Here is a 17491-nt window from a genome sequence, read left to right as displayed (position 1 = left end):
ACATGTAAAAAGGGATTAAGAAGGTCTCTTGTGATCTGGTTCTTGTCTTCCTCACCAGCCTAATCTCATTCATCCTTCCTATACCCACCCCCATGAAAGCCTGGCATGCTCATCAGCATGGATCTGCTTATGGTTCCCCATGCACACCAGCCTACTTCACATCCTTCTGCCTTGCAAAGGCTGCCTCCTCCTGAAACTCATCACTTTGTTCAATAAATCATATGAGTCTCTGCCTTGAGCCAAGCATTGAGGATACAGTGGAGAATTAAAATGGCCCTTCTCTCCTGAAGCTTATAGTCCATTAGGGAAGACTCACAAATATTAACACAATCAGTAATTATTGTGATTAAGTAGTACACAGGAAGACTACCAGGAGATATGAGGCTGTAAAACAAGGGACCTTGAACTAGATTTGGCAGAGAATGAGCAGTCAGGGTTAGCTTCCCTAAAGACCTGCTGTGTCTATTTCATTCTGAAGGATAAATAGGAGCTGGATAGCTAGGCCAAGAGGAAAGGAAGAGGCTCCCGGTCATTAGGAACAGTGCGTACTAAGGTGGAAAGGAGCGTGGCATATTCAGAGAACTGAAAGGCCAGTGTGGCGTGAACATAGAGAATGAGAGAGACCCAAGATAAGCCTGGAGAGGGAGGGAGGTTTCACAGAACCATCTTGTGGACTTGGGTCTTTAGCCTAAGAGCCACAGGAAGCCACTGAAAGGTTTATATAAAGGAATGATGTGATCAGACTGGCATTTTAAAAGGAGTGTCTGGTTGCTGTGTGGAGAATGGCTTGTGAGGGGAACTAAAGGAGATGGCTAATTGGACATAAAGGATGAGAAAGAGAGTGAGCATGAGCTCCAGATTGTCCATTGTATTGGGCAGTGGTGCCGTTCACTGTGTCAGGGAATACAGAGAGGAGCAGCTTTGGGGGAGAGATCAGGAATTTAGTTTCAGATGTACACATTGAATGTGAGGTGCCTATGAATCATCGAAATGGAGCTATCAAGGAGACAGTTTATGTAAGTATCTGAATGTCAGAAGGAAGCTGGACTAGATACATATATTTGGGAATCATCAACTTAGAGATGAGAACCAAAGCCAGGAGACCGAATGAAGGTGCACAGAGAGACTAAAGAGTTCCTTGTCAAACTCCTAGAATTCTTCCCAGCCTATCTTAGTCATCACCTCTGCAAAGTCTTCCCTACAGAAAGTAATTTAGCCCTGACTGGTTTGACTCAGTGGATAGAGCGTCAGCCTGCGGACTCAAGGGTCCCAGGTTCGATTCCAATCAAGGGCATGTACCTTGGTTGTGGGCACATCCCCAGTAGGGGGTGTGCAGGAGGCAGCTGATCGATGTTTCTAACTCTCTATCCCTCTCCCTTCCTCTCTATAAAAAATCAATAAGATATATTTTTTAAAAAAAGAAAGTAATTTACTACTTCTGTGTTCTTTATCTACCTTGCATTTATTATATCATATAGTAATTATTTGATTCTGTGTCTCACCTCAATTACATGGAAGCCCTTATAAGTGAGGTATATTCTTGTACTCAGTTTATGGCCTAGTAGCTGACGCTTAGTAAGTTTCCAGTAAATGTTATTCAGATGAATTCAATTGAAGCAATATGGCCTTTGGACCTTAGAGTAGCATGTCTAGTTACCACAAGTAATAAATGGTGTAACAAGGCCTAACTCATCAGCAAACCCTTCTATTGGAGCGTTTTTCCCCTTGGAACTTCATCTCAATCAATGGGAAAATTGTACTTATTAAATATAAATTTGCTTTCTGGTAATGTGCCCATTCCAGTACCAAATTTAACTGTTTTTGATCCGAGGAAAATGCTGATTCTTTTGCTAACCATGTTGCGAAAGGAGAGCTAGAATGTCTGCACTTAGTGCTGCAGCAAATGTGTGTGGTCTATGAGAAATGTGTTATCAAGAGCTGGTAAACATTGTTCTGGCAGAAACCCACACCAGAGAGGACAGCATATGTGATACGATTTACAGTCAAATCACATTCCACATGCTCTCAGAGCTCCAGAAAAATCAGACGGCAATTCTCAAATTAGCCATCTGCCTCTCTGCTTTCTGTTACCTCTTCCAGTGAAACAGTGGGGAGGGAAAGTTTGCTTGGAAGCCTGAGCGTATGTTTTTATAGTATAGTTCTTTAGAGAACACGAATAGAGGCCAGAGATGACATTGTGGTGAAGGGTTCAACCCTTAGTCACACTTGGTCTGATACCAACCTATTTAGTATAGTCTGTTATCTAAAGCAAATTATCTAACATTTTGAATCCTCAGATTCCTTATCTGTAAATGGTGATGGTGAGTGGTGATGTTGGGATGAGGGTATGGGTAAGACCCAATATATTTTTCGCCGAACCGGTTTGGCTCAGTGGATAGAGCGTCAGCCTGCGGACTGAGGGGTCCCAGGTTCGATTCCGGTCAAGGGCATGTGCCTTGGTTGTGGGCACATCCCCAGTGGGGGGTGTGCAGGAGGCAGCTGATCGATGTTTCTCTCTCATCAATGTTTCTGACTCTCTATCCCTCTCCCTTCCTCTCTGTGGAAAGTCAATAAAATATATATTAAAAAAAAAAAAGACCCAATATATATTTCATGGGGTAGCTTTGAGGAAAAGATATGATGACATTTGCAAAGCATTTAACACAGTTGACTGACATGTAGTAACTTAAATAAATGTCAGCTAGTTGTAGAATAGTAGAGGTAACTGAGGCAGTTTTTTGTTTGTGTGTGTTTTTTTATTTTTAGAGAGAGAGAGAGAGAGAGAGAGAGAGAAACATCAATGATGAGAATCATTGATCTGCTGCCTCCTGCATGCACCCTACTGGGGATCAAGCCTGCAACCTGGGCATGTGCCCTAGACCAGAATTGAACCCGGGACCCTTCAGTCCGCAGGCCGATGTTCTATCCACTGAGCCAAACCAGCTAGTGCAAAGGCAGGTGTTTTTGTTTGTTTGTTTGTTTGGAGAGATGGGGTGGTTTCTATTTTATTTTGTTATTGTTATATAATAAAAATTTGAGAAACTTACTAATTTAAAATTTTTATTTGTAATTGGATTTTTACCTTTTAATAGCCATATGAATGCAAATTATAAATGGCACTGAAGTTATTTAGTAAGAAGGTACATTTCTAAGAATGATTATTGTGGGGAAGACTAGTGGTTTTTTGGTATGTCCTTGACCTGCTCTGAGTTCATTGAAATACAACAAAATATGATATGCCTATTTGTACTCTTATTTTTATAGACTTTTTATTTTTTTAAATATAATTTAAGAATTCAAAGACCATAACCATACACAGGTTTTCAATGTCTTACTCAGTGTGACACATAACTTTCTTCTACTTTTTATACAAACTTTTAAAAAATATATATATTTTATTGATTTTTTTTTTTTTTTTTACAGAGAGGAAGGGAGAGAGATAGAGAGTTTGAAACATCGATGAGAGAGAAACATCAATCAGCTGCCTCCTGCACACCTCCTACTGGGGATGTGCCCGCAACCAAGGTACATGCCCTTCACCGGAATCGAACCTGAGACCCTTGAGTCCGCAGGCTGACGCTCTATCCACTGAGCCAAACCGGTTAGGGCTATACAAACTTTTATTAATAAAGTATTTTGAGTAAAAGTTGAAATATACTTAAAATTAGAGTGAACAATATAATGAAACTGCATATTCATCACCAAGACCCAAAAATTACCCAAGAAGATTCTGCCACATATTTTCCTATTTTCTAAAGTATTTTAAAACAAATTGTAGATGTCAAGTCATTTTACTCCTATATTATTTAGTATGCCTCTCTAAGAAAAATACACACTGTCTTACCCACTCACATTCCCATTATTATGATGGATTTTATTTTACTATGATAGAGTTTTAAACTTATTAAATTCTCTTATTGCCTCTTCACACACACACACCTGAAAGTATGCCTCTCACTCTTGGGTATGCAAAATAAAATGTGCTGATACCAGTAATAATCTGAAATTACCATCATTTGGGGGAATGAGGGGTACAGAAGCAAAACAAGAATGCCTTTTTCTGAATAGGCTTTCCCCCTATTTGGCCCATTTCTATCTAGAACTGAATCATAGCTCCAGATGAACTGAAGGTAGGAACAGGAAACATGATGAGCTGAATACAGGTAGAGGCGCCCTAACAATGACAAGCTATTTCCCTTATTCATCACTCCTTAAATATCTGTTTATGATAACAAAAATATGTTTCCTTAACCCACTGCCCTTCCTAGAAAACTTTAGTAGTAGTTACTAAACTGAAAATATGAGTATTCTATGGTATAAATTTGAGTTTGAAACTTGATTCCTTGGAATGTTTTTAAATTCTAGTATTAGACCTGAGGAAACTTCTTGGTTATATAAATAATCATCACAATTCTGAATTGTGTGACTAGCCTATAAGCCAAACAAAAAATACTTCCAAAGTTAGGAGACTTCAAAAGCCATTCAGTATAAAGCAGTACTCTTGGAAAGGAAGACAGCATTGTGTTTGCTCAAATGCCCTGTGTTCTCATGCCTGCTCTGCTTATTTGTGCACACAAACCTCTGAGTTGCTGCCTGTGACCAACATTGTTGAGGATGGTGGAATCTGTTGCCATGGGAGAAGGAAAAGAAGTATGAAAAAGGCAAAGGATAAAAGCTGACATCTGGTTGATGGAACCTTCTTTTGCCCCCAACAGTTCTGCCACAGAAAGGGATGAATGGCTAGAAGCGATTTCCAGGTCAATAGAAGAGTATGCCAAGAAAAGAATCACATTCTGCCCTAGTAGGAGTCTTGATGAGGTATTGTCTTTTCCTCCTCCTCCTTTTTTTAATGCATTTTACTTTTTATCTTAAAAAAACTGTTCCCAGGGGTTTAGAAAGGCAACATGTGTTTCACAGAAGGATTGGAGGTGTGTGTGTGATTTCAGAGCTAAAATTTTATCCTGTTAATGTCTCACTGCAAGTCTATAGCATGTAGCATAGTCATATTTTTTTCTAGTTATAAAACCTCATTGTATAAAATTTAGAAAAAAACAGCATAGTTTAAGGGAACTAATCAGCTGTCATCACACTACCACAGGCATGTTTTAAAATTAATTTTGCATTAGAGGATTGTTAGAATGTAGCTAATCTTAATACCCTGAGAAAATGAAAAATATGATAGCTCATATTTCATCCCATGTCCCTAATTGATACCATCAGCATTGTGATTGCCACTACTAAAGACAAGGCTCGATTCTGTAGTAGTCCACATGAGTGAGATAATCAGGCGTCATTCTTCCACAGGCAGACTCAGAAAATAAAGAGGAAGTTTGTCCCCTTGGATCAAAGGCTCCTATCTGGATTCCTGATACCAGAGCCACAATGTGTATGATCTGCACAAGTGAATTTACTCTGACCTGGAGACGACATCACTGCCGGGCCTGCGGAAAGGTGGGAGAGGATAACACCCATCTCCAGTGTGATTTTTAATAGCTCCAGGCTGTATATAGTGAGGAAGCATATGTCCCCTTGTAAACCATTGTAGGAGAGAAAAAAATATACTGAATCACAGGTGGTATTTTCTCAATATTTAGGCATGGGGCAATCTTGTTAGGGAACTTACTCCCTCCTACCTCAAGGTTACTTTAGAATGTCAGTAGTAGACAATTTTCATTTTTAAAAAACTTACAAATTCACAATTAAATAGACCCTCACATGTATGTGTGTATGTGTGTGTCATCGACCGGTAGCTATGACAAACAATGACCACCAGGGGGCAGACACTCAACGCAGGAGCTGCCAAGCTGCAGTGACTTGGCAGCTGTGGTTTTCAGGTGAAGCACCCAGAACCAGAGAGGAGGGAGCCCGATTCAAGGGTGCATCACCTGAGAACCGCCCTCTCGCAATCTGGGACCCCTCAGGGGATGTCAGAGAGCCGGTTTCAGCCCGAACCCGATCCTTGTAGGCCAGGCCAGGCCGAGGGACCCCACCTGTGCACGAATCCATGCACCAGGCCTCTACTTTACAGATAATTACTTAAACTACATTTATCTGGATACTAATTATAGTAAGTCCTCACTTAACATCTTGATAGGTTCTGTGACTTTACCAGTAAGTGCAAGGACTTAACAATGAGACCAGTTTTACTGGAAGCTAAATGATATAAGCCAGAATTAAGTTCCTGTGTGGTCACATAAATGTTATAATGAAATGACATTATTCAAGGACCTGCTGAATTTATAGGGGGAACTTTCAGCGTTGAAATTATCACGAGTGATGTTTCTAAGTCTTCATGACCTCATTAGTAAACTGAGCACAGTAACAATGACATCAGCGAGTAATTGTAAAGGTTAAATGAGGTCTTATTTAGAGAGCATTTAATATAGGGGCAGACAGTGGGAGAGATGGTCAGAGGTGGTCATGGTATAGCAGTGATGATAGCAATGACAGCAATGATAATGAAGATAATATAGCTAACAGGACTGTGCACCAGGTGCTGTTCAAACATTTTGCATACATTAACTCTTTAGTATATATATATTTTTTTTTTCAGTAAACACTCAGTAATCATCTGAGGCCTCTGTATCTTCCAGTGTGGTATTGTGTGTGAGTTCATTACATGCCTGAAGTCCATAGAATTGTATTGAGAATCAATGACTGATGGTAAAAATGGTTTTGAAAAGTAGGCAGCACTATAAATTGTAACATACCAGATAGTTTGGATACAAAGATTATTCTAAATTAAATAATTCCAATGTGTTTTCAGATTGTATGCCAAGCTTGTTCATCAAATAAGTGTGGCTTAGATTACCTGAAAAATCAACCAGCAAGAGTATGTGAACATTGTTTTCAAGAACTGCAGAAATTAGGTAATATATAAGTAAAGACTTAACCCCAAGTTCCTTTAATTCCCAGATGCTTTCAAACGGCCTTCATCTCAGAATCATCTCAGAAGAATCACATTAGCAATATGATTTGGTGATACTCATCTCAAAATATTGAGTATTTTGCTTTTCTTAGTTAAGCTCTCTTAACTCATATTTAGTAATATTTTCAAGAAAGGTTGGACTGAAATTTATTCTTACTCTGATCACAGTTTTGCTTAGAATACTAATTGTAGAAATGTAATTATAGGATGAAATGCTTAAAACAGTTACAAGGGAACTTTAACTCTCAAGTAATTTTGAAGTTTCTAGTTTCACAACTGTGCTCATTACAAATCATTTTTATATATCTGTAAAGTAATTCTTTATGGAAGTATACGGGGTGTCACTTTGATAGCCTAATTTTAATCACTTGGATTGATTTAGTGAGGTGTTATTGTACATATAAATGTGTAGCTTTTCACTAAATACAAAATGATATATCATGTCTGCCTACTCATTCCCAGGTAATCCATCCCTGCAGTTAAGCAGGACTGTTCAGGTCTATGTTTTAGGAAGAGACCTTTAAATTCCTGAAACATTTAGGCTCTAAATTTTTAAAAGATTATCTTTCATTTTTATGAAGAGTAGCTTTTCATCAGCATAGGAGAATAATTGAATGAAACTAGATGACATGTGATTTGTCTGTGTACATTTTTCCCAAGAAGACATATCCATCTAATTATTCCTTTGCCATGTGTTCCTCCATGTGTTCTCTCTGGGTATATAGTATTGGCTGGAACCATTCAAAATACATTCTTTTGAACCTTTCTCCCCCATCATTAAGACTCATTTGGTCAGTAAATCTTGTCAAGTTTATCTTTGTCTTTCTCTTGATTTCTTCATCTCATAATAAGGCCTTCATTATCTTTCATCTGGACTACTGCAGTAATTTCCTAACAGATTTTCTTGCTACAAATCCATCTTCCTTTCCACTGCCAGATTGATTTTTCTCAGTTCAGTCTGCTCATGTCATCAGTCTGCTCATGTCACTCTGCAGCCTAAAAAGTCTTTCATTTCCCACCGCCTAAACCAGTGATGGCGAACCTTTTGAGCTCGGCGTGTCAGCATTTTGAAAAACCCTAACTTAACTCTGGTGCCGTGTCACATGTAGAAATTTTTTGATATTTGCAACCATAGTAAAACAAAGACTTATATTTTTGATATTTATTTTATATATTTAAATGCCACTTCACAAAGAAAAATCAACCAAAAAAATGAGTTTGCGTGTCACCTCTGACACGCGTGTCATAGGTTCACCATCACTGGCCTAAACAGCAGCAGTCCAGGTTCCTTAGAACCAGCCTTTTATTTCCAGCCTCATTATTCTCCAAGTAGATGATCTCATTTCATCTCTCTCTGCTTTTGCTTATGCTGACCTCTCTTCATAAAGCATTCCTCCTCCTCTTCTTTGCTTGGCAAACTTAGGTATACCAACTCAAACATCTCATCCTCTTCTCAGCTTTTCCTGAACCTGTGCAGTCAAAATTAATTGCTTGCTCATCTTGTCTCGTAGCGCCTTTTATATTTTTAAATTATTTTTTAAATGTTTTCATTGATTTGAGAGAGGAAGGGAGAGGGAGAGAGAAATAGAAACATCAATGATGAGAGAGAATCATTGATTGACTACTTCCTGCAAGCCCACACTCAGGATTGAGCCTGCAACCTGGACATATGCCCTGACTAGGAATCGACCCGTGACCTCCTGGTTCATAGGTCGATGCTCAACCACTGAGCCATGCCGGCTGGGCTTGTAGCCCCTTTGCTAGCACTTTGTTCATTGTAATATTATTTGGTCATGTATCTAGATACTAAATGAAGTTAGATTTGTTTTTTTAAGTCAGAAGTGAAGTGTTTTAAAAAAAAAATGTTTTTAAGTTGGTAGTGCAATGACATGTTCCACAATTCTAAAGGCACAAACGGGCAATCCTTTCACATGGTTTAGTGTTGAAAAAGTATAAAATCATAGACAGTAGAAAGTCTTCCTCCCACTCAACTTCTGGCCATCTATCTTCTGTTGCCAGGGCCATCAGTACCGCCAGTTTCTTACGTATTCTTCCATGGAAATTTTATGCAATAATGTTTATTGATCTGAATTAAATTGAATTGCAGAATGGTTACCACTGGTGTCTAAGTGTGCTTGATTTCTTTTAGATCACCAGCACTCTCCTAAGATTGGATCTCCCGGAAATCACAAATCTTCAAGTGCCTTATCATCAGTCTTACAGAGTATTCCATCAGGGAGGAAGCAGAAAAAAATCCCAGCGGCTCTCAAAGAAGTAAGTGTCTCCATTAAACTTGCAACCTGATAGAGGCTGAATTATTCATACACATAATAGACTGTTTCTCATTCATAAAGGAAGATGTCATTTCCCACAACTATTAAGACATGCATTTTAATACTGGTGATGAGGTGTGGCTGATGCCTCACTATCTTGCTTAGTCTCCCATATGACCTGAGTCATTTAGAAAATGGCTGTCAAAAAGTTTGCAGAATATTTTATAGCAATGATAGAAAGTAAAGATAACTTGGGCGCATGTGAATTTTTTAAAAATAGTTTGCTCTCATTTTTTATTTTTAATATATTTTTATTGATTTCAGAGAGGAAGGGAGAGGTAGAGAGAGATAGAAACATCAATGCTAAGATTGAATCATTGACTGACTGCCTCCTGCATGCCCCTTACTGGGGATGGAGCCTGCAAGCTGGGCATGTGCCCTTGACCGGAATCGAACTCAGGACCTTTCAGTCTGCAGGCCGATGCTCGATCCACTGAGCCAAACCAGCTAGGGCATGAATTTTTAAAATTACTTTGAGGAGACCCCTAACTAAAGGGAAGAATATGCAGAATATTTGTAGGCATTGGTTAGTTATATACAGCTGATAATCACTAATAATAGGTTGTCATTCCTTTAAACTTAAAATAAATATTTAAAAGGTGATAATAGCATATACTAGTACAGTTAGACCTGGCAGTGGCATAATTCACAAGCATCACTGGTATCCAATCCCAGTTCCTCAAATTCAAGTGTTCAGTCAGCCAGTGCAAAAGATCAGAAGCACCGCCTTTCTGGCCACCCCCCCTTTAATTAGTTTATTAATTGGTTCCACCTGTGCTAGTTTTGTGGCCAGTAGAGTTTTAAATTTTATTCTCTTGCTTAGTTACTATGTGAAAACAACACACATTTATTATCTCAAGAGCCCAGGCATAGCTTAGCTGGGATCCCTGTAGGGCCACAATCATAGTGTTGGCTATTGTTGATGGACTAGGGAAGAGTTTACTTCCATCCTCACTCAGGCTATTGGCAGAATTCATTTCCTTGCAGTTTTAAGACTGAGGGCCTTGGCTTCTTATTTGCTTTTCCTAGAGGTTGTCCTCAACTCCTTGCCACACGGGCCTCCCACCATGGTTGCCTGTTTCTTCAAAGCCAGAATGGGAGACAGAGCTGTCTACTAGTAAGATTGAGTCTAATATAATGTCATAATCAGAAGAGTGACATCCCATCAGCTTCACCATATACCAGTGATGGCGAACCTATGACACGCGTGTCAGAGGTGACACGCGAACTCATTTTTTTGGTTGATTTTTCTTTGTTAAATGGCATTTAAATATATAAAATAAATATCAAAAATATGTCTTTGTTTTAGTATGGTTGCAAATGTCAAAAAATTTCTATATGGGACACGGCACCAGAGTTAAGTTAGGGTTTTTCAAAATGCTGACATGCCGAGCTCAAAAGGTTCGCCATCACTGCCATGTACTGTGGGTAAGGAGCAAGTCCCAGGTCCTGCCCACACGTAAGGGGAGGAGAATGTGCAACAGTGTGATTTTCAGAGGCAGAGGTCATGGGGAGTCACTTCAGGGTCTGTACACCACACCACTAATTAGGCAATTCATAAACTTGACTATTGTTCCTGTGTTAAAAAAAAGATAGAAAAGTCTCAACTGCCAAATTATAATCACTATAAAAGCTTACTATATTTTGTCTAGAGATTAAAACATTTTCAGCCTTTTATGAAGTAAAACAAACTTCTTTTCTTCCAGACCAAAATTTGGGGAGTAGAAACTGATCCTTAAAATCACCATTAATAGAATTCTCTATTTACTTTTCTGTTGGTACAAATTTTTAGTTATTTCAGGGACAGAGTTTAAGTTTTAAGTAATTTTCTCTGATTACCAGAATAAGAAAAGCAATAAACAACATACACAGGCCCCAAAATGCAGTTTTAAAAAAGGCTTTTTGACCTTTGGAATTATTTTTCTTCTGGAAACCAGAAAAAACAGACAAACCTGCAAAGAAAAACATACATACAAAACAGGTAGAATTCTAGGACTGCTTCTAAAAGGTTTTTTTATGCATGTGGTAATTCATTATCAGTGGATAATAGCAGACTTTGAAAATAAACTTTAATTTTGAAATATTATTATTATGGTTATTGCTTTCAGAACCAATGATCAAAAGCAGTTTTGTTATTTTAAATTTTTTGTTTGAACACCATATAACTGTATATGTGATTTGCTTATCTAGGTATCAGCAAATACAGAAGATTCTTCCATGAGTGGCTATTTGTACAGGTCAAAGGGCCATAAAAAACCTTGGAAACACTTTTGGTTTGTCATAAAAAATAAAGTGCTATATACATATGCTGCAAGTGAGGTAAGATCTGAAATCTAAATATGTATAATTTGGGTATCGTGTTTTATAATGCCAACTGGAAATAGTTACAATATTTGTTTAATCTGTTTTATGTTACTCGTTTTGCTTTGCTTCTGGAGGGGGAGATGTTGTTACCTTAATTTTGTCATAATCTTCACCAAAGAGATACATATATATGTGTGTGTGTGTGTGTGTGTGTGTGTGTATGTATATATCCTATATAATAAAAGCCTAATATGCTAAGTGTCTGGTCGTCCGATTGGCCATTCAGCCAAAGCGTAATATGCTAATGATATGCTAAGGCTGCTCAACCACTTACTATAATGTACACTGACGACCAGGGGGCAGACGCTCCAACTGGTAGGTTAGCTTGTTGCTGGGGTCTGGCCTATCAGGACTGAGCAAGACAGGCCAGACACGCCCTGGAGCCCTCACTTGGTCCCTCCCCGGCTGGCCAACCTCCCGCGTCCCTCCCCGGCCCGGATTGTGCACCGGTGGGGTCCCTCAGCCTGGCCTGTGCCCTCTCACCATCCAGGACCCCTTGGGGGATGTTGGAGAGCTGGTTTCGGCCTCTAGTATATATATTTACTTTTCGTGCACAAGTGGGGTTCCTAGGCCTGGCTGGCGATCAGGGCCGATCAGGGCCATCACGCCCAGTCCTGATTGGGGCTGGGCCAATTGGGGCCCGCTGGCCAGGGGGAGGGACCGTGGGAGGTTGGCTGGCCAGGGGGGAGGGGCTATGGGAGGTTGGCCAGCCTGATCGGGGTGGATCAGGGCCAGCCGGCTGGGAGTTAGGGACCAGCCAGCGGGGAGGGACCATGGGAGGTTGGCCGGCCACGGGAGGTTGGCTATGAGAGCGCACTGACCACCAGGGGACAGCTTCTGTGTTGAGTGTCTGCCCTCTGGTGGTCAGTGTGCATCATAGTGACTGGTCAACCAGTCGCTCTGGTTTTCTGGTTGTTCAGTCGTAACGGTCACTTAGACTTTTATATAGATAGGTAGATATATATATTATTGATTTTAGAGAGGAAGGGAGAGAGACAGAGACAGAGACATGAATGTGAGAGAGAAACATCAATAAGTTGCCTCCCATTTGCATCCTGAACTGGGGATTGAACCTGCAACCTAGGTATGTGCCCTACCGAGAATGGAACTCCCAACTTTTTGGTGTAGAAGACGATACTCCAACCAACTGAGCCACCCGGCCAGGGCATGTTGTTGTTATTTCTAATGTAAATGGTGCCTTTGTTTTTGTCTTGAGAGCTCTTATTCAAAAGTATTAGGAATTTTCCATAGTATTAAAATGTAAGTTTTTTTGGTGTCATGTGACTACTTCACTGAAGGCAGAGGTGTTTATCCTTTCTGCCAAGCTCTGCTGGATGACATCCCCTTGACTGTCCCCAGATTGCATTGATCAGGCATCAGTGTACATAATCTAAATTTCCTTTGGGTTATAAGCAATTTCTGACGGTTTGCTTTAATACTGCCTTTTTCTCCTATCTGATCACCATATATTCCAACATCTATGAAAACCTCTGCTCTAAGGCCCAAGCTTTTCCTTAGTGGGCCTGGTGTAAATCGCTTGCCCTTCTGAGCTATGTTTCCTGCATCCTTAAAATCAAAGTAATATAATTACCTAACTCCTGTGGCTGTAGGGAAATATGTGAAAAACAATGCATGTGAACATATTGAAAATTGTCTATCTAGCACAGTGTCTGGCTCCTGGAAAGGGAGGGGGTGTGGCTCAGTAAATATTGTTGAATAAATGAAATCTGGGTAAGTTTTTTGTTTTGTTTTTTTTTTAAATATATTTTATTGATTTTTTTACTGAGAGGAAATGAGAGGGATAGAGAGTTAGAAACATCGATGAGAGAGAAACATCGATCAGCTGCCTCCTGCACGCCCCCTACTGGGGATGTGCCTGCAACCAAGGTACATGCCCTTGACCGGAATTGAACCTGGGACCCTTGAGTCCGCAGGCCGACGCTCTATCCACTGAGCCAAACTGGTCAGGGCGAAAACTGGGTAAGTTGCTAGAGTTATTATTGTTTTATGTATGTGTATTAGAGGCCTGGTGCACGAGATTTGTGCACTGGTGGGGGGTTCCCCTACGCCCAGCCTGTGCCCTCTTGCAGTCTGGGACCCCTCGGGGGATGTCCGCCTGCCGGCTTAGGCCTGATCCCTGGGGATATTGGGCCTAAGCTAGCAGGCGGACATCCCTCTCACAGTCCGGAGCTCTTGCAGTGCAGGCGAGAGAGGCGCCTGCCACCGCCGCTGCGCTCATTAGCCAGTCAGCCAGCAGCCAGCTGTGATCCTGGCTTCTGGCTGAGCTGCGCTTCCCCTGTGGGAGTGCACTGACCACCGGGGCAGCTCCTGCGTCGAGCATCTTCCCCCTGGTGGTCAGTGTGCATCATAGCGACCGGTCTTTCCACTGTTCGGTCGATTTTTATTAAATAGGATATGAAATGAAATGAGAGCCATATATATATAGCAAGAGTTCGCAAATCTGAATTTTGTTTAAATTTTAAAACCCATCACCCTCCATGTCTTTTTAATTTAGGACGTGGCAGCTATGGAGAGTCAACCTTTATTAGGATTCACTGTCACTGAAGTCAAAGATGAGAATTCAGAGTCTAGAGTATTTCAATTACTGCATAAAAACATGGTATTTTATGTATTCAAAGCAGATGATGCTCACTCAGCTCAGAAGTAAGTAATTAAGACATATTTTCCTTTTATGCATGGAAGTGTGAGCTATTTATTGTAAGGTAACCTACTTTAGGGACAACTAAGAATTTAAGTCAGGATCCAAATAAGAAATGTTTAAGATATTATTCAAACTCTTTAGCATTGTTTCTAAAGACAGGCTAGAGTACCTGGAATATTTTCAGGAGACAGAGGGGGAAAGAAAATAGGTAGTTCTGTCCAAAATATTTGTGTTCGCATGACCTCTGAGGAAGCAGCATGATGCTGCTCTGCTGAGAGGAGGGGATGCTGAGGTATTTGACCTCTCCTTCAGTGAGGGTAAGAATCTTCTCTTGAAACATTCCAGGATTTGGCAGTCCAATGATTCCATTGTGCCGGGGAACTGCAGGAGTTTAAACAGCTGCTTGCTAACTTCTTTGGGGGAAAGGTCAAACACATTAAGAGGCTCCCATGCTGTTCCCAGTGACTGAGTAGAAGGAATTAGATATCATTTTTAAAATTTTTTTTGAGATAAATATCATTTTAGATAGTAAAGACAGAAAGTCTCTTCAAAATTCCAAGAATATTTAGATGTCATGAGGTTGCTTGATATAGAGAAGTATATCTCGTGAAATCAAGTCCCTTTCTGAACAAACAGTTCACCTCTTTCATTTGTTTTTTATTTTGGTCTCACAAAAGACACATTTTTGTTTTCACTAAAAGATACTAATCTTTTCTGAAGAGACTCAAAAAGTGCATGCAATTAAGATTGCTTTAAGTAAACAAGGCTTTTCATTTTTAAGGCAGTAAGAATTAATGTACCAGGATTACATATGTTCCTGGAAATTAATCAGGTACAGTGTTACAAATACTCCCTCCCCCCACCCTAACCCCCGCCAGTGTTAGGATATTTAGCCGTATATAGCTGCTACTCCAAATAATTCCTTTTGTGTACTGAAGAATGTTTTAAAATTATGTCATTTAGCTATTTTTTTTCTTGAAAAATTTCTTAGTAATAGTAATTGCCCCAATATTCTGTTAGATATTTCTCGTTGTTTTCATTTATATTCATCACCAAACTGATAATTATTGCTTTTGAATATATATCTTTTGCTTGTGTCTTTAAATTGATAAAGAAATCACTTTATCAATTTGGGGGATGGAAGTGGAAGAAGATGTAGGAGGGTAAATGGTGATGAGGAAAAAAAATAAAGAAAAAATAATTTAAAAAAAAGAAAGAAATCACTTCAAGACAGAATTGAATGTAGTTAGGTGAAGAGAACCAGCTTACTTGTAATTTAGAATTAATACAGGCTAAAATATGAGTTTCTCTTTGAGGGTATTGATATCAAATGGGTTGCTTTTTTGCACATTACAGAATAGTAAAGTATGTTAACTTCAATGGAAACTTTTGGCTTTTTTAAATGCCTTTGTTATGGTATAAGATATACCATTTGCATTTAAAATTTAAAATTTTGAAAATTCTATCCTTGAAGTTTGGTGTCATATATTGCTTTACTATTTAAACTGAGTGATTTAAAATGTTCCTAATAAGTTCAGAAGCAGTTACACTACTAGGGAGGCACAAAGACACTACCTCCAAGTGTCTGAATAATTGCCACTAGTGTATTGTCAAAACTTTGAGACTAAAGGATTTTGAAAAGTTCTGTGAAACTGAAATACTTTTCTATTGCATACAAATTTTTGATCAGACTAGATGTTAGATTCCCTTTCATTGAAAACTTTAGAGCAGGTCTAGACTATGGATGCCTAAGGAATCTCGGGTTAAGGGAGAAGGAGACAGGGACAGAGCTTGTGTTTCTCAAAGCAGAAAGGGGGTTGAAATAAAGTCCTTTAAAGATATAGCTACTTCCAAAACCAATTAAATAGGGTCACCAGGACTTTATAGAACTTTCACATGAAATGGGTCCTTCCTCATGCCTCGTAGAAATAAGAGATGCACTTTTCAGTCCAAATTTTTGGCCAAATTATCAAAGAATACTTCCATACTTACAGAATTCTAGTTTGCTATAGGAAAGATCTTAAATACATTGTTAGGGTAACAGATTCATAGGCACAGCTATTATTGGTATTAACATAACACATATCAGATAATTGCATTTTATGAATCTAACCAATTTCTCTTATTAATAGGTGGATAGAAGCATTTCAGGAAGGCACAATATTATAGCAGTATTGGTCTCATCTCTTCTGTGATTTCAAAAGGGTGGAATTTCATCAGAATGGAGTAAATACAGTATAAAAATTTAATACAAATGAACACTGCCAAGATAAATGTAACCAAAATCTTCATCAAATATAAAAAATTATTTTGTTAGGTATAAGATAATTTTTTTAAATGTTTGTTTTTTCCATGTATGTTATTTATTAAAATTTTGATGTTTACTTAAGTCAGAATTACTTCTGAAATTCACACTGAATTCTAAAGTACCTTTTCTTTAGAAATTAGAAAATGTATCTTAATACTGTATGCTGTATTAACTGTTTGTGACATAGTCCACACTGTTTTCTCAATGTGTTTTACAGTGTTACATTGTAATAATGTTCTCACTAGTGGTAAGTCTTTGTAAATGAAAAAACACACATCAAGGAGCAAGTTTCATGCAATGTTTGGTTTAGAAATTATGATTAGAAAACTGCTTATGACAAAAAATGTGTATCTTTAAATCAGTAAACTAAGATGAATTTGTATCTTTAATGGGAAAACACATGGCCAACTTCTACCTCAGTAACTGTGAAATGAAATTCTAATAAATTTTCCCAAGCATTTCTACCATGATGTACCTCTTTTGGCATGAGATAATGTTACATCATAAAGGAATTATAGCAGAGGGGAAGAGTCTGGATTTTTATTTAACCGAATATACGTAGGAAACAAGATGTTTTCATTTGCAGAGGAACACAAATAATTAACTCTATAGACTTTACATTAATTCAATCTAAACTTTTTTTAAAGCTACCAGTTCTACACAAATATAAGTGTATTGTTTTTTTTTAATGTAAAATATGGCAAGCATTATATTACATAATGTCCCTTGTTACTGTAAGTGTTCTGAGCCCAAGTCAATAGTGGTATTTGTATCTAAAAAGAATGTTACATTTCCTTTGTGCTTTTAAAAATGAACTGGAATTATTATATCAAAAAAGCACAAATTTTAAGCCAGTATTAATTGTATAGTATTCTTTTTTTAAAAAAAAGTTTTTT

The 17491-nt window shown here is 38.7% G+C and overlaps 1 protein-coding gene across 6 annotated transcripts in view; it reads left to right on the top strand.

Annotated features, from left to right (window-relative positions):
* Nucleotides 1–17059, top strand: part of FGD6 (FYVE, RhoGEF and PH domain containing 6) — a 125206-nt gene extending 108147 nt beyond the window's left edge. For 2 of the 6 annotated variants that reach the window (XM_070410839.1, XM_070410838.1), the window contains 7 exons: nt 4716–4818; nt 5305–5451; nt 6767–6869; nt 9078–9202; nt 11452–11580; nt 14141–14289; nt 16420–17059. In XM_070410839.1, coding sequence (XP_070266940.1) covers nt 4716–4818; nt 5305–5451; nt 6767–6869; nt 9078–9202; nt 11452–11580; nt 14141–14289; nt 16420–16456 — 793 coding nt within the window. In that variant the 3' untranslated portion in view covers nt 16457–17059. Of the gene's footprint in view, nt 1–4100; nt 4131–4715; nt 4819–5304; nt 5452–6766; nt 6870–9077; nt 9203–11451; nt 11581–14140; nt 14290–16419 lie in introns of those variants that run through there. The other 4 variants (XM_070410840.1, XR_011470852.1, XR_011470851.1 and 1 more) reach the window with 4 other exon arrangements.
* The last annotated feature ends 432 nt before the right edge of the window (nt 17060–17491 follow it).

Source organism: Myotis yumanensis, unplaced genomic scaffold (genome assembly GCF_028538775.1).
Source record: "Myotis yumanensis isolate MYYU_CA2020_CCGP unplaced genomic scaffold, mMyoYum1.0.hap1 SCAF_3, whole genome shotgun sequence".
Classification (NCBI taxonomy): Eukaryota; Metazoa; Chordata; class Mammalia; order Chiroptera; family Vespertilionidae; genus Myotis; species Myotis yumanensis.
This window is presented reverse-complemented; position numbering and strand designations above follow the sequence as displayed.